Genomic DNA, 24124 nt, shown 5'->3' on the forward strand with positions numbered 1-24124 from the left:
ACACATGGAGGCAGTTGACTCCACTAATGTGAAAAAGCCCAGCCAAGATCAGCAGAGATGCCTAACTGCCTAACTTGCCACCAGCTCATTCCATCCACACAAATAGTTAATGCTTAGAGTTGTACACCACTGAGGTTTTGTGGTTGGCCTTAATGTGGCAATAGGTAGCTGATACAGAAAAGCATGTAATGTTACACTTTCTTCTGCTGGCAAACTTGATCAAAATACTTGTAACTATAAAAGTGGTGTATCATTCATAAAATCATTTTAGAAAATACCACTTTACATTAGACATTGTTTTCAACTTTGTAGCAGGTGAAGAATTTTAAGAAACTTATATTCACTAATAATGAATATGATTAGGTAATCACTTGATTACCTGAATCAAGTGATTGATTCAGGTAATCATGTGATTCAGGTAATCACATGATTCCCTGAACCACTTGAGCTCTACTCATAACTTCCACCATTTATTGAACTGTTGTATTAAATTTACATGATCTTGTTTAATTTTCATAACAACCTTATGAGATAGGCAACATTATGCCCAGCTTACAAATGAAATATAAGGCTCCCAGAAGTTAAAGAGCAGAGCTAAGATACACACCCAGGACTTTCTGACTTCACAGTCTATATGTTACTACTTCTAAAACACTTAGAGAAATTTAAATGCCTTGAGATTTTAGAAAGAAACTTAACCCTACGTCCTTGTAACAGCTGAGGTGCAGTTGGTTACTACGGTCGATTTCCTATCATGAAGACTTAAAAAAAGGGGAGGGGATATAAGAAGATTTGATTTTATCTAGGAAACTTGAAGTGTTAATAAAAGATGAAATAGAAGCTGATACTAAAGTATACCTCCAATCTTCCAATAATTTTCAGTATTAAGAAGTTTTAAGCATCATCAAAAATTTCTGAGCCGCATTGAAAGGATTCTCCTGTTCACGAAATACTCTGGGAAATAAAAATGTATCAATTGGCCTGCAGAGTTAGCAAGCTCTGATAATAATACACCTGCAGGACACTGTTCTCATCTATGACAGATCCAGGTAAACGTTATTTTTTAACATATAAGAATTGAAGGCTTTCACTGAACTCTGATATAAAGACTTAAATCTGCCTTAAAATGTAAAGGGTTGCTAAGTGGTTAAAAAAAAAATTCCTAGAAAAGGTGGCATAAGTATGATGCTTTGTTCCAAGCTAAACTGCTGCTTTCTAATAGAAGTTTGGCTTATAATAAAGAAATTTTTATCACATATATTGGCGTATTTTTGTATATGAATGTATCAGTCAATTTCAAACTCCACACTAGTTCACAGTAATTTTCATGTTTAAACTCCTGGAAAAGAAAAACATTAAAAAGCTCAACTCATATCTTTTCACTTTAGCAAGGAAGATACAATTTGGATTAATCACTTAAAATTTATATAGCTGAACTTTCACGTTATGAACAGTTGGAGAAAACATGAAAAAAAAAATGTTAAAAGAAATTAGAGACACTATGGAGGAAGGAGAATGAGTTAGAGACCAAGAAAATTCACTCAGGCTCTGAGGAATAAACTGCTCCCAATATCTTCTCATTTATTTGGTTTATGGTTGCTGAATATATTATTATTATTATTGTTATTATTTAAGATGTTGGGGGTAGGAGTTTATTAATTAATTAATTTATTTTTGCTGTGTTGGGTCTTGGTTTCTGTGCGAGGGCTTTCTCTAGTTGTGGCGAGCGGGGGCCACTCTTCATCGCGGTGCGCGGGCCTCTCACCATCGCGGCCTCTCTTGTTGCGGAGCATAGGCTCCAGACGCGCAGGCTCAGTAGTTGTGGCTCACAGGACCAGTTGCCCCGCGGCATGTGGGATCTTCCCAGACCAGGGCTCAAACTCGTGTCCCCTGCATTAGCAGGCAGATTCTCAACCACTGTGCCACCAGGGAAGCCCTGAATATATTATTATTGTAATGAGCATTTGAAATATTAATTTGAAAACTATCTTTCATGGTTGAAGAATTTGTCTCTTTCACTTTCAAAGGTAAAAATTTATTTTGAAATAAAGTTTATTTTCACTTAGAATTAGGGATATTTTACATATACCACACTTCTTTGATTCTAAGATGCATTTTTACACATGTCTAAAATCAGAGTGTGTGTAAAAATTGGCAGCACTTTTCTTCCTTAGTGGAACATCTTAAAATACTGGGGCATTGCACAGACTAGGGCATCTCAGATTCTACAATGTATGAAATGGACAAGTGTTACTCGGTATCTCAGAAAATCTGAGATATGAATGGTATTGGCCAATTAAGAAGCAGGTTTGTTTAGATAGGTTAAAAGATTTTTTCATATTCAAACTTTGTCAGATTCTTATTTGTATTCCCTGAGAAATTAGAGACCTCTCATTTCACAATGCTTGAAAGTACATTCAAAGTTTGCATTTATGTTACTGTTCTGAATCTTTCTTCAAATTAAGTCCAGTTGTTCAGCCTAGTTGAGTCCTTGTATGATAATATATAACAGAAACTTATAGAATCCCCTTGGATAACCCCCTCAAACTGTTAATGTAGAAGTCTTTTAGAAATAAAAGGGGTGATAGTGATTCATTGCTATTTTCTTTTCTTCCCAAGAAAAAAAAATGCATATTATACCACATTTGCTTGTACATATTAATAATTATTATTTATCTAGTGTTAAATATTTAACATTTATATACATGCGAGAAAGAACATATATACACAGTAAGGTCAAATGTAAAATAATTTGCAAAGTGCAACATAATACAATAAGGGAAAAGTATGTAACGGAATACAAACCAATTTGAAATATAGAGGGAGAAAAAACATTTGAGTAAAAGTTGAATAACCAACTTCTATTTTGTAAAAATTTAGTTACTTTTGCAAATATAAAGTTGCCATTTTGAATACTAAGTATTAATGCTATTTGTATAAGATATGCAAAACATGCATGAAGAGCCCAGACTTTGGACATCAGTTAATTTCAAGCTTTCTTATTTTACGCAAACAATGCACATTCCCCACTATTATACATTCTTTAGAAGAGCCAGTGGTTTACTGACAATACTAACTTTAAAAACTCATCATATGTGGCTGTATCTCTTAATATATTAACTTATTTTTAACCTTCACTAATAACTATTCAAGGGAGATAAACTTCTTAATAGAAACCAAACAGAATAACTTTTAAAAATATTCAAAAAACATACTAAGACTAAGAGAAAAACTTATACAACATTAAGTTACATACCAGGCAGTTAACTTACATGCCACTGGTGGAAGTATGAACTGGTGCCATCTTTTTGGAGATAATATTTGCCTGCTATTTACCAAAATTGAAAATGCACACACCCTTTGATTCAGAGATTCTATCTCTAGGATTTTATACTATAGACAGCCACACCTGTAGAAGGATGTGAAGATATGTGTAATATGTACTACTGCAGCACTGTTTGTGATAGTGAATATCAGGAACAGCTAGGACAGTCACCAAAAGGAGACTAATTTAATGAAGTATGGTAGAATCATATACAGTATCACTCACTATTCAGCCATGAAAAGCATCAGGTTGATTTTTAAGTGCTGATACAGAAAGATGTTCAAGATAAATGAAGTGGAAAAAAAGGCAAGCTGGATAGTATGTACACTATAAGCCATTTATTTTAGAAATCAAAAAGGATATATATGTAATATAACATATTGTATATGCATATGTATATGTATATATATATATATATATATATATATATAGTATTTGAAGGCATGTGTGTATAGGAGCTTATGTACAGTTTATGTATAGGAGTCTCTGATAGCCTAACAAAAAACTGTTAATAATGATTCCACTCATGAATATCTTTTACAGAAAGTTTTCTGTTCTATGAGCTTTTGTCATAGATATTTTTTTCATAACAAAAACAAAGGAGCTACAAAGAAGTCAACATTATGATGTTGCTTGCAATAAACAAATAAGTCAGGCTTTTCCCCCAGAGAGAACCGATGAGAAGTAAAATCCTGTTAGTCTTCTAAGTTAGTTCTTTGTTGAACTTTTATTTTACATTGATATATATGTTTATATATATGCTTGTGAATATAAGACACCAACACATATACATATTCAGATAGCCTTCACAAGAAGCCCTTCACAAGAAGAGTCTTCCCAGTTGTGACTAGTAACTTAGACTCAGGGCAGGACTGTTTTATTTTTGCCAGCTTTTTCTGTGTCAGACATAGCCTGGGAACTTAATGTTTACAATTTATGTACACTTATTTTTTTTGCAGTACGTAGGCCTCTCACTGTTGTGGCCTCTCCTGTTGCGGAGCACAGGCTCCGGACGTGCAGGCTCAGCGGCCATGGCTCATGGGCCTAGCCGCTCTGCGGCATGTGGGATCTTCCCGGACCGGGGCACGAACCCGTGTCCCCTGCATCGGCAGGCAGATTCTCAACCACTGCGCCACCAGGGAAGCCCTATGTACACTTTTGAGTCATAAATACATTTGAGGTTATTATGAGCACTTTGTGCTTGACAGTGATACTTTCTGATGGTCTTAAAAATTTGTGAATTAAATCTATTACTTGGGCATTTTGAAAATATCTGTAATATGTGCATACTACAGAAGAACCCAAAGACTGGGGTTACTTACCAGTAATTGGAGTTCTCTGACTGAAAATTTACTCCACAGATCCACATATTTTGGAGTTATCCCCTTGTACCACCTCAAGGAATCGGGAGCTGTTAAAATGAGAATTTCCAGAAGGTTGGCACAACCTTAAGGCATGTGCCAAGTGCTGGTAGATGCCCTTTCAGTGCAAGCCTTAAAAGCTTATCACCCACCTTTGTAGTTCTCAACACACAGGGTCTGTTGTGTTTATGAATATGGCTCTTGAAAGGAGCTTACCTAATCAAAGAACTCCAGTTACCAGTGGGACTCCTTATTTTCTCATTTTTATTCTAACACAAATATCTACTTTTTAGAAATTGAGAGCAGTGTTAATCTTTCATCAGTCAAAAATATAAGAAATATTTACACTTTTTAATATGACTATTACAGTGTCAGATACGTTCTGTTTCTTACCTTGAGCTTGTAGTTTTCTTAGTAACTTGGCATCTGTGTTATCTAGAAATTCAGCACTGCCAACATTTGGAGGTCGACCCTTCCGACATCTCATCCTGGATTCCTCTCTTGCTCGCTGTCTATCTGGATTTGGTGGTCTTCCTCTACGACATTCCATTGCCCTGATACGGGGAATGACGTCCTCTTCTTTCAAAAGACACCACTGCATTCCCTTTTAATTAACATTTTATAGAAATAAAGATTACAAACGAAATAAACACAAGTGATCAATATGTCAGAAAATTCTAGGCAAATTCACAGATATTTTGAAATATTTAAAGCTGGTACAAACTTTAGGAATTTTATTTTTTAAATTAAATTTATATCTATAATTATTCATGGACTTGGCATCTTTTTGATATTCTTAATGAATTCAACTTTAAACACAAAGAGATTTATATCTGTATCTATAAACATATAAATAGATATATATTTTTAAATAACCATTTCTGAACTACAATGACCATAAAGTTGGCAGATATTTGAAAATTAGTTGTGTGATGACACCTCTGTGGATTGTTCTCATGGGTTAACAGTTAAACCAAACATTAAACTATCCAAATAATAGATGAAAGTTCTCTTTATAGAAATATTAGAGCTAATAAATCAAGAAGGAATGTAAGAGTTAGAATACCAGCATCTTGCAATACCTGATGAATTAATGAGTCTAAGCACTGAACTTGAATGGTTGCCAAACACCAAAAAGAGAGACAACCAGACAGACATTAGCCTCCTGATGGAGGTTCACTCGATCACCTATAAATTAGTCTTGTCCCCTACAAAAGGAAATCAAATCTAGATTAGACTTAATTACTGTAACTTCACAGGAAAAACTGGGTGAGAAGTGTATGGTTAACTACACAGCAAAATCCAGTCGAGGAAATACTACAAATTTCTTCAACAGTTTCTTCAACAAATAAATTTCAAGAGGTAAAAAAACCTGTGGGACGATTAAAGGAGCCTTAAAAGATGTACCAAACAATCCCAAAGTGTGGAGCTTACCTAGATATTGATTCAAATAGACAAACTGTTCAGAAACTTTTGACAGTTAAAGGAAATTGAAAATTTGAACAATGACTATTATTTGATGATATCAAGGAATTATTACTTTAAAGTGTGATAATGGTACCATGGTACCCTTGTAGACAACAAGAGTCCTTATCTTTTAGAGATATGCACGAAACATTTATAGAGGAAATAACATGTATATTATTTGCTTCAACAAATTATGGAAGAGGAGAAGTGGATGGGGGAATATGTAAATAATAATATTGGCCACATGATAATTTCTACAGCCAATGATGAATATATGGTGTATAATTGAGATTTCCCATTATAAGTCTCCTGATGGAAACACATTCACCAGCATAATGCTAGTGTATTATAGGAATAATCCTGTTCAGTGTATAGATACCATCAGTGTCTGGTTTTCATTATCCTTCATATGTCATTCAAAACAAATATATTGTTTGTGATGAGCTGCTTTTCTCTTAAAAAATACATTATTATATTACCTTACTTATAGTCCAAATCAACATGTTCAAATACAGGAAAGGCACCCTTTTAAAATAATCCTTCTAACATAATTGTTTTCTTATTTCTTATTTCTTTTTTTAAAGAGATAATTCCTTTAGTGTGACATTTTAAAAATGTTTTAAACATGCTTTTTTTCTTAAAAGAATCTCAAACTAGGAATTTAGCTTGAACCACTATGGGCAATTCTGCAACCAAAAATAATCAAAAGTTCTTGAGGTATACTTTATGCCATGAAACCTAACTTGGGGCAAGGAGACTATGAATATCTCATTCAATGGGTACTAAAAATACAAATACCACTCCTGCTACCACTATGGATGATGGTTACATCCCACATTCCAAGCACTCTGCTTAGTTCCAGGCATTTTGATTACATTATGTACTTTAATCTTCTCAACAGTACTATCTAATATGGTGGATTTTACTGTACCTACTTTACAACTGAGAGAATTCAGGCCCAGTTGAATAATTTCCTAAGGTATGGAGGCAATAAGGAACAGAACTATGATTTGAACCCAACCGTCTCACTCTAAAACCTGTGCTCTTAACCACTACATGTACTTAATTGGTGTTACAAAGATGTTCTTATACTTGATAAATGACTGATCACAATATTCAGCCATGAAAGCACAGCCAAGATCATGGCAAGGCAGGATTGTGGCAGAAAAAAATTAAGCATATAATCCATATCTATATGTTTAAAATAATATCTATACTAATTCTTTCCAGTAACTGCCAGGTTAAAAATAATTTTACAAATTAATTCTGAGGAAAGTAAGAATTTTTTTTTGCTGAGATTTCAATGAAGTCAACAGAACAGTAGTTGTACCAACTGCATTTTCACGCCATAAACCACTAAGAAGGAAGCCATCAAAACATTTTTATGTTCACCAGTATGGGAAGCTTTTGATTAGTTCAGGCTTTCATTTTTCTATTATGCTCTGAGGCACCAAGGCAGCATGCATCACATAAACTGAAAAATATAAAAGTGACATTCGTGACACTTGAAGTAGAAGAGAAAGACTAATAAAGGAGTCTGTAAAGGAATCTGCATTCAGTTTTTAAAGTACCTTATTAATAATAAAATCAATTTTTAGCTAAGATTTGAAGGGTTTGATCAATTTATTTTTTTTTGTTCAGTTATAATTTTACAGTTATGTTTTATTCAGCTAGGCAAATATACCTGCCTGTGTCAAAAAAGGAATAGAATATGTTGGTGCCCAAAACTGGTAACATTATAGTGACATTATCATTTACATTTTTGCCCTTGGCATTTATAAAGTAAATGCTTTCTAAGGGAGTTGCATATATTGGACTACATATAATGTCTTTTGACTCCTGGATTTTAGAAAGTGAGAAATGGATCGTTAGGAATCTGAAGCTTATATTACAGCTTTAATTCACTGAGTAGCCAAAATAACCGTGGGTAAGGAAAAAAAAGAAGCATTTTTCTTAATAAACTTTTCCTTAGGAAAAGCAAATACAATTTACATCAGTTGATTCATATGCTATAAATTTTTTGAAATTATTCATCAAAAGAGTTAATTTATTACTTTTTTTCTTAATTTCTAAAACTAAGATAGTAAATGGTTCCTGAAAATAATCTTTCTTGACTCCCCCAAATGACCAACATTTTTAACTAGGACGTGAGGCTCCGGCTATTCTAATGCAGGTGATTCAAGGACCACACCCTCAGCAGTAATCAATTTGAAAAAGTTTAGAGGTTGGGACAGTAAGTTGCCTCAATTGTCCACTTAAAAAATAATGATGGTCTAGATTAGGACCTGAGAATCAGAGTGGAAAGGAAAGTGAATACTTTAGTCTTTTTTTGGAGAGAGAACTTCCTGGATGTGAAGGAGAGAAGTCTGAATGGAGACATACTTGAGAAAACTGGCAAATAAATTTATTGCTTTCAGGTATTTTATACTTTCAAGACAAAATAGAGCTTTAAAGAAAACATTTGAAATGAATTAGTTTTTAAATGTTTTCTGTATTCAGAAATTCAAAAAAGATGCTAAGAAATTTAACTTAAATAGGATTTTCTATTTCAATATTTCTATTATTCTTCATAAATGATACTCTGAACATCTCATGAGCAACTGCTTTGTTTTCACCTTATGTTATGGACACTGAATTGTCTAGTTAAGGAGATATTTGACAGTCCTAACTCTTACATTTCACTGATAACTACAGTCAATTTGTGGCTTACCAGAAACATGTTTAGGTCTTAATGGGATGTGTTATCAAGTCTCACTCCTGTTTCAATTTTATACTCTAGCTTATCTTTATTTATCTTTTGTTGCTCCCATTTTGCTTGATTTTGTATACTTGAAGGTTTATTTATTTTGGGGGGAAAGCAGTATATAAGTAAAGTAAACCAGTCCACCAAAAACCAATTCACTGAATGATCTATTTACCAAGTTACTGTGGTTTTTTATTTTTTGTTTTTTTTAAGTTTTAGTATCACCAAGACTTTGCTGCAGCAATTTCACCAGGGATTTGCAGTCCTGGGCCACTAAGTGTCAATTCCCTTATTAATATTTGAGATGCCTACTACTTCTAGAATGCTCAATGTTATATAAGCGAATAGATGATCTTTACTCATATTTTTCTGGATCAGGACCTGTATCTATCCCAGTTTTTGACAGAAAAATAGCTATGATGAATGTTTTAAATCTGGCTTAAGGCATTGGTCTGACAATTTTAGGTCTGTTGGTCATTCAGTGAAGGATCATTTACCGAAGTGATTTCTGGCTAAATAATTTTTAGTAAATTTAACCATGGTTCAAGTAAACAAAGATAATTTTTTTCTACTACTTTTCTCTTTTAAGCGTAATTTCAGAATCCTTTACTTCCTGATACTTAGTTTATTAAAAAACTTTAGAATGTCACACCTAAAAGGGAACTGATCTTAAAGACCTCCTATAATATATATACTTCACATTACAGGTGAGGAAATTAAGGCCTAGAAAAGTAGGATTCCGTTTTTCAATGTAACATAGGATGCTGAATTACCCTGCTAGGAGTCTAAGAAAAAGCTTAGGGCACAAGCAAAGCAAGGACATCAAATATTTTTCACAGAACTTGACATTTCATATTTTAAGAAAAACATTAAAGTTATTTTCATGAGAAAAATCAGAATTTTGTTGGATTTCCTTACACCTAATTCACAGTTTAGTATTATGCCTATTTTTAGCTACTTTGTGGTGCCAGAGGTAGGTAGTGAGAGCTTTATATACCATAAACTTTACAGCATTAGGGATTCTTAATCTTAATAATAAACTATATTAATATCATATACTGAATAGCACTTTAAAGATGTGAAAGAGTAAGAATAGTTATCTATGCTGGGAGATGGTTGTCACCTATTCAAATCAGTTGAGGAAGATGTGGATTGATACAATTGTTTCCACAACACTGACTATACTTTCCAGTTACAGTAGGTTACCCTCAAAGAGTTAGGACTGTCAGATATCTCCTTAGCGCTACTCTTGGATTCTTACAGTTGGCTTCCTAGTATAGGCCTTTGCCTAGCCATCAAAAATCCTACCTGGTAGATTAGTGACATAAATTTCCAGAGTTTTGGACTTCTGGTACTGATCTTTCGTGTTCTCAGGGTCCATATATGCCCACAGCTGTGTTGCATTCGGTATGACAGTTAACAGTTAGAGTTCAATTAGAACCCTGGGTGTTGACTCCCAATCGTTTGTTCTTTACTTATTTGAAATAATTACCAGCATTACAGTCTTGCCACAGACTGCATGTTGACTGCTTCATTGTGAAGTCTCCCCTTATTCCTTATTAACAAAACCCTGATTTTAGCTGAAAAGCACTGTGCTTAGTGTTTTATCTTCCCCAGACAACAAGCTTCTCTAAACCAGTGATCATAACTTCTATTTCTTTTGTACTCTGCAGTTTCTCCATGAACATTAGTTTTTCCTCAGAGTCAGGCTTTCAAGTTCATTTCTGTAGTGAAATGTGTTCATAATTTCCTTTATGGAAAATGCCTTTAGGGAAAATTTATTTGGGAAAAAATGCCTGGAACATTAACTATTTGCCACAAATATCAACTGATTAAATGACTAAGAAAAAAGGGCTCTTTTCAGTAAGAACTATAGATGTTTTTCTTTTCTCGTGGCATTATGCCATTAAAAAAATATCTTAGAAAATACATCTCAAATAGAGAGAGCAACGTTTTTTTCCTAAGTCACTTTTAATTGTTCCTTCTTTGCATCTTTCCTTTTCTTTGCTTTTCTGGCCTGAATGCAGCAGACATTCATTGATCTTTGCTTGTTAACTTCCTGGTTGAAAAAAATAAACTTAATTGTTATATTTATGCTTAGACGTTTTGTTCTCTACCATTCACACACAAAAAATCCTTCCCAAATTAGATTATCATATATTTCAAAATAATCTTTGCCTTTAACAATTCATTTTGAAACCTTCATATATCGCTGACAAAAATGTGAATACTTTTTACCTTTTTACTTAAGTATCATATTTAGGAAAATAAAAATAACCCTATTCTATATTTACCAAAATCTGCCTAGCTCAACCTTACTTTCTATTATTCTGACACTCAAAAACAAAATAAAATGAAAACAATGATAAACATTAGGTTCAACTAGTTCTTTATAATGTGATGGAGAAGTCTGTAAGAAATATATTTACCTTATTGCCTTTTCAAAGGGGTTTCACTGGCTAAAATAGTTAAAAGAATTTCAGTAAGAAGGTAGCCAGCCAGTATATCACCAGTATAGAGTGCCAGTATAGAGTGCCATGGTTCATTTTGTTCCATGAAATCTATCATCCTTAAAATCATGATTTTTATAGAAGCCAGGAGGAAGTGTTTGGTATTTAAGGATCAGCAGATATTAACCAGTAGATGATTTTGCAAATCTCTTACCACATTTGTAGATTGAAATAAATAAAATTGATAATGGATAGATTAAAGGCTCCCCCCAACCCCAATTTCTTGTGTCAACCCTATCTTATTTAATTAAGGACTTCTCTTTTTAATTTTTTTAAAGTTAATCATTAGATTTTTGTCCTTTAGTTAATGATGAATTTACTAAATTTCAATAAATATGAACTCTCATACCTCTCATCTTACTGTACTGCACACAAAATTAGTCAATACTTTCAACAGATGTTTGCTGTTAATAAATATATATATATATAGTCACTGTCTTAAGCTCAGAAATACCTCCAGTCAAAAATGAAATCAACATATAAAATAACCACGGTTCTCTACTGCAGATATTATCTTCTAACAGAGATTACCATTTCCTAAATTTCATCTGTAAAATATAGAGCTTTGGAATACCATTGCTGCAATTTTTTGAAATACTTTGAATGAAACTGGAACTTAGAGAACTACTATTGGTTGTTTTTTTTTCTTTTTGTTAAGTTTTAAGAGAAAAAAGAAAAATATGATGGAGAAAATTATATTTTCCAATGCAAATGTTTTATTAGGAGAGTGATTAAGAATACTAATGAATTTACAAATACAGCATTTCATTTGCTATCAAACACCAAAAATAAATATATGAAACTTGGAAAACTGTAGCGGTAACACTTAAAATCATTATGTAAAATCTCCATGCATTTGGAAAACTGAATGCTTAGCTTTATTGGATTACAAGGGGTAGATGCAATTATTTTTTAAATAGGAAATTGTTTTTCATACTATATATGTAATACAAGCACATTTTAGAAATTATGAAACATGCAAGAACATAGGAAAAAAAAGATCCACTGTACCACCAATCATTACATCCATTATTAAAATTTTGGTACATTTCCTTTCAGTCTTTCAATATGCATAGTGTTGTTTTTCAATATATGTACAGCCATCATACCATTTATACAATTTGTATAGAGGCAGACCTATTGTAAACATATACAGATCATCACTGCTTGGTAACGGTGTCTTTATCCCAAATTATATTTTATATCTTCTACAAAATTTAAGCCAATCAAAGTTGTTACACATGACAGTTACTCTACCAAAACTATGAAATCTTTGCTCATTTTCATAGAAAATTGTAAGTATATACATTTCTAATTAACTATATGGTTATACATATTGATCATACCATAAAAAAGTATATGGTTCTTCAACTATATGCATCTCTAATTAATTAACTAAATGTTGTTTTGACTACTCACCTTTAATTGTTGTTCTCTAAAAGTATCCTGAAATGAATTCAACTTACTCTTATTTTTTAACCAAGAGAAGTACAGCCAAAATTGCTAATATTTTCCCTTAGTAGTCTGCTGAAGTGTTGGCAGCTTAACACATTCTGGATTTAGTAATTCATCATATTTCCTTGATTGGAATTGATCTCTCAACAAGACAATATGCTTTGGAAAACACTGATTATGTTTAATAAAAAGTGAATGGATGTCAAAAACATTCTGTTCTGCCTAGTAAGGCGTTATAGACTAAGTCTAATTATCACTGATAAAAAGCTAAAAGACCTTTATGTATTGGACAGCAATTAGCTTTCCTCTCAGAATAAAATTCTATTGAACTTAAAAACATAAAGATATCTTTGGTATATTTAAATGAAACAAGTAAGGTTATGATAACATGAAAATCAAAAGATTTAAAAAACGAGAATTTTAAAATAAAATTATTATTGCCTTCTAATGTGTTTTGTGACTTAAAAACTGGTCTAGTATATATGGAGTGCGTAAAATAACACTGTGGTTCACTAAAATTCCGAGAATCTGTTGGGTGACAAATTTAGTCCAAGTTAGACACATTTTTAAGTTTAAAAAAGAAAAATCCTAGAATATATTTCCATAAATAAGTTAAACCTCAGATGAATATATTTTGGCATTTTAGAATTACTGGTAAAGAAACAAGTGGATGTGGACATAAAAAGTCATGGACAACAATGGAAAATAGGTTACACAATGAATGCAAAAGAACACTTGTTAGAAATTTTGAGTTCAATTATGTCTCTGCCTGGCTGAGGTTGTGTAATCTTGGAAAACTCCCTTAACCTTTGAGCTCTCAAAATGAACTTCTCGCAGAATTAGGAAGCCCTTTTCTACTTCTATAACTATAAAATTAAAGGGTAAGATAGTATGGAAAAGCCTGCCTATTCACAACAGAAAATATTAATTGCCAGAAAAAATCTTTCTGTGCATTATAATGGGCCAAAAGAGAGAAAGGTTCAATCAAGAAAGAAAATAACAACTTCAGTTGGTTGAGCATTTTAACCTTTTGAAACATTTTCATGCATATGATCTCATTTTAACCTTACCATAATCCTATGAGGCAGAAGTAAAATTATGATTGTCTCTATTCTGCAGATAAAGAAACTGAAGAAAAAGTGGGCATTATTTTGTTGTTTGAAATCACAAAACTATTTCATGGGTTAACAAGAATCTAGGTCTCCTTAGTCCATAGCTATGACCTCTTTCAATGGAGCTAATAAAGTTAAAGGGAATAATAAGCATATGTAGCTGAATCTAAGTAAGGAACAAAGGCAAACCATTAAAGGACACATATAGGAAACAAGGTTTCAGTGGTGAGTTCTTTGCGCTGATCGGTGAGGTTGTGTACTTAATCCTCAAGCTCAAAGGGAGCTGTGGTCATAATTTCAGAAATGTGTATAATTATTTAAAAATTCAATTTCTGCAAAAAGCAGAAATTTCACTCATTTAATATTATGGAATCCCCCCTACGCCCATCAAAAATTATCAAACTTGTGACAATGAATCATGTAGTATGGCATAAACAAATGGACAAGATCCTTCCAAAAACGAAGGCATATTTATCCTCTCTTGGACTGACTTACAACAACATGTTTTTTCCTATTCAAGTTAATTTTCAAAAAGCTGTTTATCTTTCAGGGAATTAAGGTTTTCCTATATTTCTCATGGACATACAGATTCTTTTATACCTGTATAAACTGTAAAATTAATGACAGAACTAACAAACAGGAAAAAGTTTACTTAAGAAATTTGAAAAAAATGTCAAAGCTCCTTGTTACTGAAATATAGTAAATTGAGGTCTTGTGAGTGTTTACCACAAAGTTATATGTATAGCTACATGAATTAACTAACAAAAGGCAATGCTCCAGAGTGTAGTGAAATTTACTCCATTTAGGTTATGTTACTACTTCTTGGTTCAAAGACTGTACTTTTTAAAAAGTGGATACCTGCGGTCCATCTCTGGCTTCATAGAAGTCACCCAATCTTATTTTTGCACTGAAGCTGAAATTGTCCCTTGAGATATCCATTATTCCATTTCTGCTGAGATACTGAAAAAATCACATATTTTTCCACTTCAGGTTTTAATAATTACAACCCAGCTCTGATGTATAGCTATCTTCAGGACACTACTGTTTTGCATATTCTATCAAGGGGCTATGGATTTACAGGAGATCAGTTTACGTTAAGCACATTCATTAGTCCCATACAAGAGAATATTTTGTATCAAGGAACTTTATCTGAGAAAGGAGTGTACTTTTTTTTCCATAAGCATATGCTCAATAGGCACCAAAGGTGTGTTATTTGGTGAAAAGTATGTACCTTTATTACTTCGGGGTACTGCCTAAGTTTCTTTCCACATGGAGCATAATATGCTACTTCTCCTTGAAGGCGCCCTCCAAAGTTTCTTATTCTTGTCTCTCTCTGCCAGCTACACATAATAGAAATGAGGGTTATCACATTCAGAATTTTAAGAAAGCTTTTAAAAATAAAAATTAAAAGAAGTTTAAGAACACATGCTCTTTAGAAAACATGAAAAATACAAAGAAAACAAATAAAAACAGCCAGTCATGCAATTCAGATACATTTACTATTAAAATAATTTAGATATTTTTGCTAAGTAATTCAACTAAAAATTAATCAAAGGCTCAATTTACAAATATTAAACTCCGTTAAATTTTTTAAGAGATCATACTGGCATTACGTTGGGTATTTGGACATGTTCAGTAACATGTGTCAATGTGTACTGATTTTTTACAGCTGAAAAGCTTTAAATGAGAAGAGTACAGTAAACCTGGCTCTCTGCTCTTTGGGGATCATGAAAATTCTCAGTTCCTATTGAACCATTTTAGCCAAATTCTGCTCAAGTCCCTCAGTTTCGCCCACAGTGGCTATCACCTTCCTTTAAATCTATCTTCACGAAAACCTCTGACACTCTTAACTGTGTCTCTGCTCTCTGCCAAATGATTTGCTCTTGTGACTTTTTCAGTCATATTCCCACCTGGATGCATATGTTCCCATCTGTCATACCTAAACCCAGAAGTTAGTCTTAATTTTTCTCTGGCGTATCAACTTCAGATATATCAGCTTTGCTCCTCTGCTCTAAGAAATACTATGCAGTATATTCACTTCTCTTATTAATAGTAGAGAATGAGAAATCAAACATGCCTAAATATGTGGGGGGAAGTATAAAGATATATCTTATTTTGCATACCCATATTCCAAAGGAATACGCAGTTCACGTTCATCTGTTACTCGTCTTCTTTTGGGAGTGCCTTCAGGAAAATTCAACCAGTTAACATAAAAGATTAGTTTACATATATGAAAAATTTTTGATAGTTCTGAAACTTTTCTTTGAATAATATATATTAATGACTTGGATTATTTACTGTATTTCTGCAACTTGTGCATTATTTTTAGATTCTTTTCAACAAAACACATTGTATATAAAGTAAAGGGTATTTTTCTTTTTTCTTTGGTCTGCATGACAGAATAACTAGTATTTCTCTCTAATGAAAAGACAATGCAAGGTAAAAATATACAGCTTTCCCGTCATTTTGTTATTAATGAAATGGCTAAAGAAGTAGGAGGAAAATAGCAGACAGAGGTTTCGGAAAACTATGTACAGTTGTTTTCTTTGAAAATATGAGTTTTAAGATGCTGAAAAATTTCAACATCTGGATTGTAAAATAATATAACTTCTATAGCCATATGAATCTACAGTCAAAAACACTTTTAATTAATCTAGAGTTCAAAGAATAGGATTATGATTATATGGAAAATTTTTCATAGATAATGATCAAGCTTCACCAATGCAAATGCACACATCTTATATTAGTAGGATATCATATTGATTTGTGGCAAATGAAAACAAAACTAGAAAATTTCAAGAAAACAGTGAAATATGTAAAACAATATAATATTTTACTATACACATCTATATTTCCTTAGCTATTGAATGAGAATAGAGATTAATTTGGGAGTATTAATGTAAAACCTTTTAATGAAGACCTCCGCAAGTTTATAAAAGTTCAAATAGAAAAAAAAGATATGGCATGTTAAAGGAATAATAATGCTAACTCACTAATACAAATGACATTGGCTATGTGTTGGGCAGATATGCAACTGTACCTTAAGTAACCAAGTGAGCGCATTTTTATAAATTACAAAAAAAGTCCACTGTCAAACTCTAAATTCTAGAAGCATAAACTGAACACAAAAACAGGAAAGTATGCAAACTCAAAAGCTGCCATCAATCAGGTTCTTAAATTGGAAGCACAGAGAATAAAAATGGTAATGAGTCATATCCTTTGAAAATACACGCTGACCTTTCTTAGCCAACCTAAAATCTAGCCCTTGATTCCAGTGAGATCATCCCCAGAACACTGTATAAATAAGAATTCTTGTTATGGTTTGACTTCTACTTCACAATAATAAAAATAAAGTGTAGGTACCAGAGTGTGGACTTGAAGTAAGTGTGGAAGGAGGTGTGCCAAGGAAAGCAGGTGACTGGGATTCAGAACATAAGGCAGCAGGAGCAGAGCCTGGGGCTTTTGCTATGTGGAGGTTACGAGGTGTTGAGTGAGCTGTGAGACTGATGGAAGGGCTTTTGACAGAGGAAGTTGTTTTATTCAGTTTCATTGAAGTTTTCTCTCCTTCAGTATCACTATCTGATTCATCTTGGTCTTTATCATCATCATCATCCTCTTCTGATCCTTCTGTATCTGATTCTGAATTACTATCTGATTCTGGGAAGTAAAAGAAGCATTTGTATATTATAACTAGATAATCACCAACAGTTTGCAGTTTGTATTTAAATGGAATAGTTCAGGAATCAGCATCTGTGACTGAGAACTCAAGTGAGCAATTTTTCTGAAGAGTAAATGTAAAAATTACTATCTTAAAAGCTATTTGAGTACAATGTATGCAGGCCATAAATCCTCAAAATTCTTCATTAAAAGTAACTGTTTTACTCAAATTATAAAACTTAAATCATAAAACAGTTCTTCTCACATGACAGTATTCACATGATGAGTTTCTGCTTAGTGGTTTCAAAAGCACTTTAAATTTAATAAAGAAGCCAAAGTATAGAGGAAACAGAATTGATTATTTAAATTAATAGATTCTAGTAGCTTAAGAAGTATACTAGGTTCAGTATGAGGAAGAGAACTCTGGAACTATCATTATCCTTTCTTCTGGGCTTTGAGGCCAAAGAAAACAATTTTTGCGGGGACATGCTTGGCTTTGGGGGTTACAGTTATTCCATTTACCTGCAAGATTTCATCAAGTTTCTCAGGCTTTACAAAAGACTAGGATTACAGAAATAACTGTGGGGAATAATTTAATGATTTAATAATTTAAGTTCATGCTAGCAATGTAGTCCTATAAATGCATCCATTCCTATAGATATGTAAAATCTATTTCTGGGTTAAACTTGATAACACAGGACTAATACTTGGACTGTATCTTAATCGTTCCCAGAACAACAGCTTCTGTGGAATTGTTTTTTGTGTAGTACTAGCTGTCTACACTGAAGTTCATTATAAAAATTATCTTTGTGATTAATATTGATATCCATGATCTATCATGCAAAGTTGTGTTTATGGGAACCCTAGGAAAAATATCAGGAAAAGCTGTTCTTACCCTGAGCAAGTAGGTTGTTTTTACCTTACAGACACTTTTTAAATTGTATAATTGACTATATTTTCCTCTTCATATTGGTAGATAGAAAATTTACAACTGGATTTGTGGCTGGCTAGGAACAAATCCAAAACCTTTCATAATATGTATTTCATCTTTGTATTTAAATTTTAAGCTATCTTATATTTTATGTTTTCAATCTTCTGTGGAACAAGAAGGAGAGTTAAGAGGAAATAAAACAAAAAGAAATTAAAAAGAAAACTAGAAAGTAAATCAAAATAAAATCAGGGGGTACTCTATATATGTTATTAAATACATTCTGTGTTGCTAACAAATATTCATAGGGATATAGGTTTTTGGTATTTTCTGAATGACTGTGACTACAATTTTAGCTTTATTCAAAATATCTAGTGACACAATATAACAAGCAGCAGAAGAGATGAAAAAGAAAGGACAAATGAGTGGTCATGAATTAAATGAAAATTAAACAAGTTCCTGAATTTCTTAATTCATGAATTATTTATATTCAATTTAAAGTTATTTGTTTAATGTTAAATGGATAACAGAGCTGAGAACTTAATTTAGGATTTCCAATTTCAATTATTCCTGTATTTTACCACTCATTATAGAAAGGCGCATAGCTGTGTGAAACACAGTGAATGACAATGATATTCAGCCTGTGAATTAAGAACCTCTTTAAAATGTTTTGGTTCACATAGCATTTAGAGAAATACTTTAAACTTAAAAATAGAAAATAACCTGATTGGCTGTCATCAGATTCATCATCTTCATCATCTTCCTCATCGTCTTCCTCATCATCTTCCTCTTCATCTTCATTTGAATCTTCAGAATCTTTGCTACTAGGAATGTCTGAATCTGTTCCTCTGAACTGTTCCACTACAGACTTTGCAGGATGAGAGTGATGCTGTGTTTTTACTGTGTTCACATTATTGCTAACTGCTTTTTCCTTCCCTTGACTATGCAGTATGGGAGAGGCCGAGGGCATGACAGTTGTCTGATTGCCAGGGGTTCTTCTCCCACTTGTACTCAGATTTACAGGTGAGGAAAAAGGGGTGCTACTTGAAGTAGCAACGTTTTCATTCATCTTACTCTGCATTTTAGTTTTGGTAGTAAGTGCCAGAGGAGCTTCTTGAATGACACTTTGAATAACTCCATTTGGTTGATGATTACCTAAAAGTGCATTTGTCAAGAAAGGATTAGGGTGGTTGTTTTCTAATGTTTGTTTTGGATGTGCTGGTGAACTAGAGGTTGCTTTTGGATTTGACAAAGCTGCAATAACCTTCTTCAGGCTCTTAGATGACTCCTGTTTCTTTAACTGAGCTGGGAATGTCTGTTTATATTGTTCCTGTTGAAACATAAGTTTAAAAAAAACAAAACAACAATGCACCATAAGAACAAAAATTACTTTTTTTTTGCCTTCTGTATCTGACACAGCTACTGATATACAAATTTAAATCATGATATACAAGTGCTATAAAAGTAGTGGCAATAATGACTAGTTGGTTCCTGAATCTTGCTAGACATAATATATTTCAGAATACAATTAGTCTTTCTGCTTCAAAACATGTTTCCTGACTGCCCACCTCTTATTACTACTGCTCCCGTTTTTCTCAATAACCCGAACTTGAAACACTCAAAACATCTTTTACTTTTCTTTTTTCCAAGTCAGCCATATTACTAAGTGGTTTGGATTCTCTCATTGAAATATTGCTCAAATTTAAGCTGTACTATCACTTCTTCTTACCAACTCCCAATATGTGCTATATGCCAATGCCAATTCTCTCATTATATAAGCCGTATTTTATTATATTAGCTCTTTGGTCAAAACCTTTAGTGCCTCTTCCATCATTGCCAACTTTATAAACCCTAAACAGTTAAATCTGATCCTCAAGTTACTTTTTACTACCTTTGTTGTCCAAGTGGACTATTTGCCATGCCCTGTGCATGTCATACTTTCACCACCTCCACATCTTGCTATCACCATTTTCTTTGCATGAAATATCTTCCTCTAATAAATTTCAAGCAGATGAAATCCTGTTCATTCTTCAAAATCCAACCCAAGAAGCTTTCCATGTTTGTCCCAGCTCAAAGCACTCATTGCCTCTATCCTTGAGCTCCTTTATACCCCTTGTATTCTATCCTGTATTACCTACAGTAATCATGATTTGAGGTTAGTGGGAAGACTGGCTCAACATTCTGTGGGATATACTTTTGAGTGCCTTCAGCACATTAGCATTGGAAAGAGTTTAGAAAATAGTTTAGAAAAATTATACCTTCCTTGGGAAAAATTATTTTGTAAACCATTAAGCCATAAAATTTACATATGTAAATAAGAAACAAAAAATTATTTGGCTATCAGAATCTTCATGAAAAGAATGACATCATATGAATTTCATTAAATTTGTATAATTAAAACATAAAAAAACAAACCGAAGTAGGATGATTAAAATATCAAGTTAATAGAAATAAAGTTGAATTTTGAAAGGTAAAATTCTGTAATGAAAATGGTTGCCTTGAAATTAAAATCAGCCAGTACTGTCAGCATTGGACCCGGGCTGTTAACACTCAAGTCAGCAAAGCCTTGTGGTGGGTTACTTCACAAGTATAAATGCAGATGGAATGCCATATAGAATGACTTATTAAATATTTTAAAGCACCAGTACTAATAAGCAGTAAGAAATTCCCATATAAACTTCTTTATCTTATTTAACTTATCCTCACTGTATTTGTTTAGAAAATTAAGTTAGTACTTTGTAAACAAAGACTGTCACATTATATTTGTATTGATACATAAGGCAATGCCTCACAAAGAGAAACTGCTTAATTGGTATTTATCCAGTGAATAAAATATGGAATATTATACTACATAATTGTGTTTACCTTTTTAAAAGAATTTTATAGCAAAATTTTTACATAAGATACTTTAATATAATTTTACTTAATATTTATATGAAACATAAATATTTTATGTTATATTATGTGAGTATACACATAATGTACTTATACTTCATATTTTATACATATACTGATTTAAATTTTCAGCAGAAAAATTTAGTGTATTTTCATTTCTTAGAACAAAATTTTGTCACATAATCATTTTGTATTCTTTTTTTAAATACAGGAATATTTACTTTTTTTAGGTAGTAAATATTCCTTCCAAATACATAGGATCAAAAGAGTAATGAAAATAAAAACTTTCCCTTTAGTTTTAAATTTTATATTTTAATTTTTTGAAATTGTTTCTCACTCTATAACTCTGAAGAATCACTTCTCATATGCTGACATCTGAAGGTTTTCGAAAATAACCAACGATCACTGTATTTTATCCCAAGACTAGTATCAGTAACTCTTTTACAGCAAACATGCTATCTTTTTTGATATTAGGGGTGTACATAAAGTAGGAGGGGAGAAAAAAGAGACCTGTACAGCAGCAAATGTCCTGCTACTTTAAGATATCCCCTTGGGTGACAGGAGTATGAGAAGAGAGAGGTTCGAAGCTTTGTCCTACCTCCAAGCTCTTGCTCCCCTAGTTCTTACCTGAGTCTCTGTAAGGCCATAAAAAATCCTCTAGGCAAAACTTGATAAAGATTTTTCACTCCTGGTCTTTATATATGATTAATGTATATTGATTTAAATTAAATGTCTACAGTATAAGGGTATGAAAGGATTCAATGATTAAATAACACTGAAGAAAATCATAAGACTAGTGTGGGAGCCAGATACATAGCAGGAAGCATGAAACAATTGAGACTATCATAAGAAATCAAGCAAAATTCTATGTTAGACTGTCACATAAAGAAAGCGAACTGATATAAGAGAAATATTTCTAAAAATGCCCTTTAACTCAATAGTAGATACCAATAAAAAGTAGATAAAGTCATTGAGAGCTGAGTCTACTGTGAATGCCCATTCACATAAAATATTTCCCATTAACAACCATTATCATTTCAGAAACACCAAATTATTTCATCTTAATCATGGGCTTTGAAATCAGAATGATCTTGGTTTAAAACCTGTCTGCTCTTAACTTGTTATATGATGTTGAAAAGTGACTTAACCTCTCTGAGCCTTAGTTTCTTTACCTGACACAATTTTGTAAAGATTACATACGATCCTATGTGTAGAAAGCCTAGCTTTACATTTAAATAAGCAAGTGTTTAATAAATGACTTTATAATAGGCAGTCATATGAACATCTTTAAATAAGAATTTAAGAAACTCTGAAAAAATTAAGAAAACTTTCATAATGCAAGTAACTCGATGTGGCTCTATACATTCATTTATCTTAAAGTGGAATATATATTGATGAAAAATTAAAATAACCCAATGTGATTTTTAATTTGCTTAATTTCTCAAGGAGAGTCAATAATGTGATGCCAATAACTCCTTATGATTGACCCATGCATTACAAGTTCTCATATGTGTGATATTATGATACCACTGGTCATTCCATTTAGATCAGTGGTTCTCAAATTTGGCTGCACATTTGAGTCACTTGGGAGGCTTTTTAGACAAGTAACACCTCAGTCTCAACACAAGAGATCCTGATTTTAAATTGTTCTAAGGTGGTTAGTTCATTTTTAAAGTTTCCCAGGTGATTCTAATGTACACTTAGTCTTGAGAATTACTCATTTAGATTCTCAAAAGAGCCTGATTTGCTCAAGTCATTTTTCTTTGACCTTGTTCTGAAATTCTTCACTGTAAAATAAAAGTCAGTGGACAAGGACATTGCAACTTTTTTGAGAAAGAAAGGCAGCATACCACAGTGATTAAGAACAAGGATTCTAGTACCACACTGCCTAGGTTTGAATTCTAGCTCCATCACCAACTAGCAGTGTGATCTTGGGAGAGTTATGTAAGTCTTATGAATCTCAATTTGATCATCTGAAAATGGACATAATATTATTAGTGGCACTTACAGATGTTAGTATCCAATGAGTAAATGCATGCTCAGCACTTAAAACAATGAATGGCTGGCAAAACAGTAAGTGCTCTACAGGTCTTTTCCAATGATTAGGATGCCTACTGATAATTTGTATAACCAAAAGACAGGAGACTGTGTTCAAAAATAATATTTTTTCTCTAGTCTGGGTGAGTTCTAGAATAAAAAGCACTGGTTATTTCATTATTAGAATTCTTCTGGACATATGACTGTAGACTATATAATATTATAATATAAAACTAACAGCAAGAAAATAGAGATGAAAAAAATTCTCTGATGAGAGTGGTTCTGGTGTTTATAGAAGTAATGTTACTAAAAATATTTTGTATTTTGTATAATTAATTAAGAATGGTAAAGGAAAAGCATTCTTTATAAAGGATTTTTATACTTAAAATTGACAAATTATAGGACTACAGAGGTAAATGACTCAAGAGTTCATTTCTTTAAAAAAGAATATACTAATATTAGAAAAAAAAGGACATTGATTTTAAACAAAAGTAATTGTAAAGTATGTCCAATACAAACATATTTCTCCCCTTACTGCTAAATCATTAAACCTGGGGAAAAATGACAAGACTGTGTTGCCAAAAATACATTCAACAGGTGTGTATGTAAATATAAAGTCAGAGAAATTTAGTTT

At 32.6% G+C, this 24124-nt stretch overlaps 1 protein-coding gene across 2 annotated transcripts in view; it reads right to left on the reverse strand.

The window, feature by feature from the left end:
- BAZ2B (bromodomain adjacent to zinc finger domain 2B) overlaps positions 1 to 24124 on the reverse strand; it is a 128545-nt gene that overhangs the window by 74138 nt on the left and 30283 nt on the right. The window contains exons 7-12 of one of the 2 annotated variants that reach the window (XM_007446456.1): positions 19282 to 19888; positions 17337 to 17630; positions 16097 to 16157; positions 15205 to 15313; positions 14832 to 14933; positions 5080 to 5290 (exon numbers count right to left, since the gene is read on the reverse strand). In XM_007446456.1, the coding sequence (XP_007446518.1) occupies positions 5080 to 5290; positions 14832 to 14933; positions 15205 to 15313; positions 16097 to 16157; positions 17337 to 17630; positions 19282 to 19888 (1384 nt within the window). The remainder of the gene's footprint in view (positions 1 to 5079; positions 5291 to 14831; positions 14934 to 15204; positions 15314 to 16096; positions 16158 to 17336; positions 17631 to 19281; positions 19889 to 24124) is intronic. The other variant, XM_007446457.1, reaches the window with a different exon arrangement.

This window comes from Lipotes vexillifer, unplaced genomic scaffold (assembly GCF_000442215.2).
Source record: "Lipotes vexillifer unplaced genomic scaffold, Lipotes_vexillifer_v1.1 scaffold173, whole genome shotgun sequence".
Taxonomy (NCBI): domain Eukaryota; kingdom Metazoa; phylum Chordata; class Mammalia; order Artiodactyla; family Lipotidae; genus Lipotes; species Lipotes vexillifer.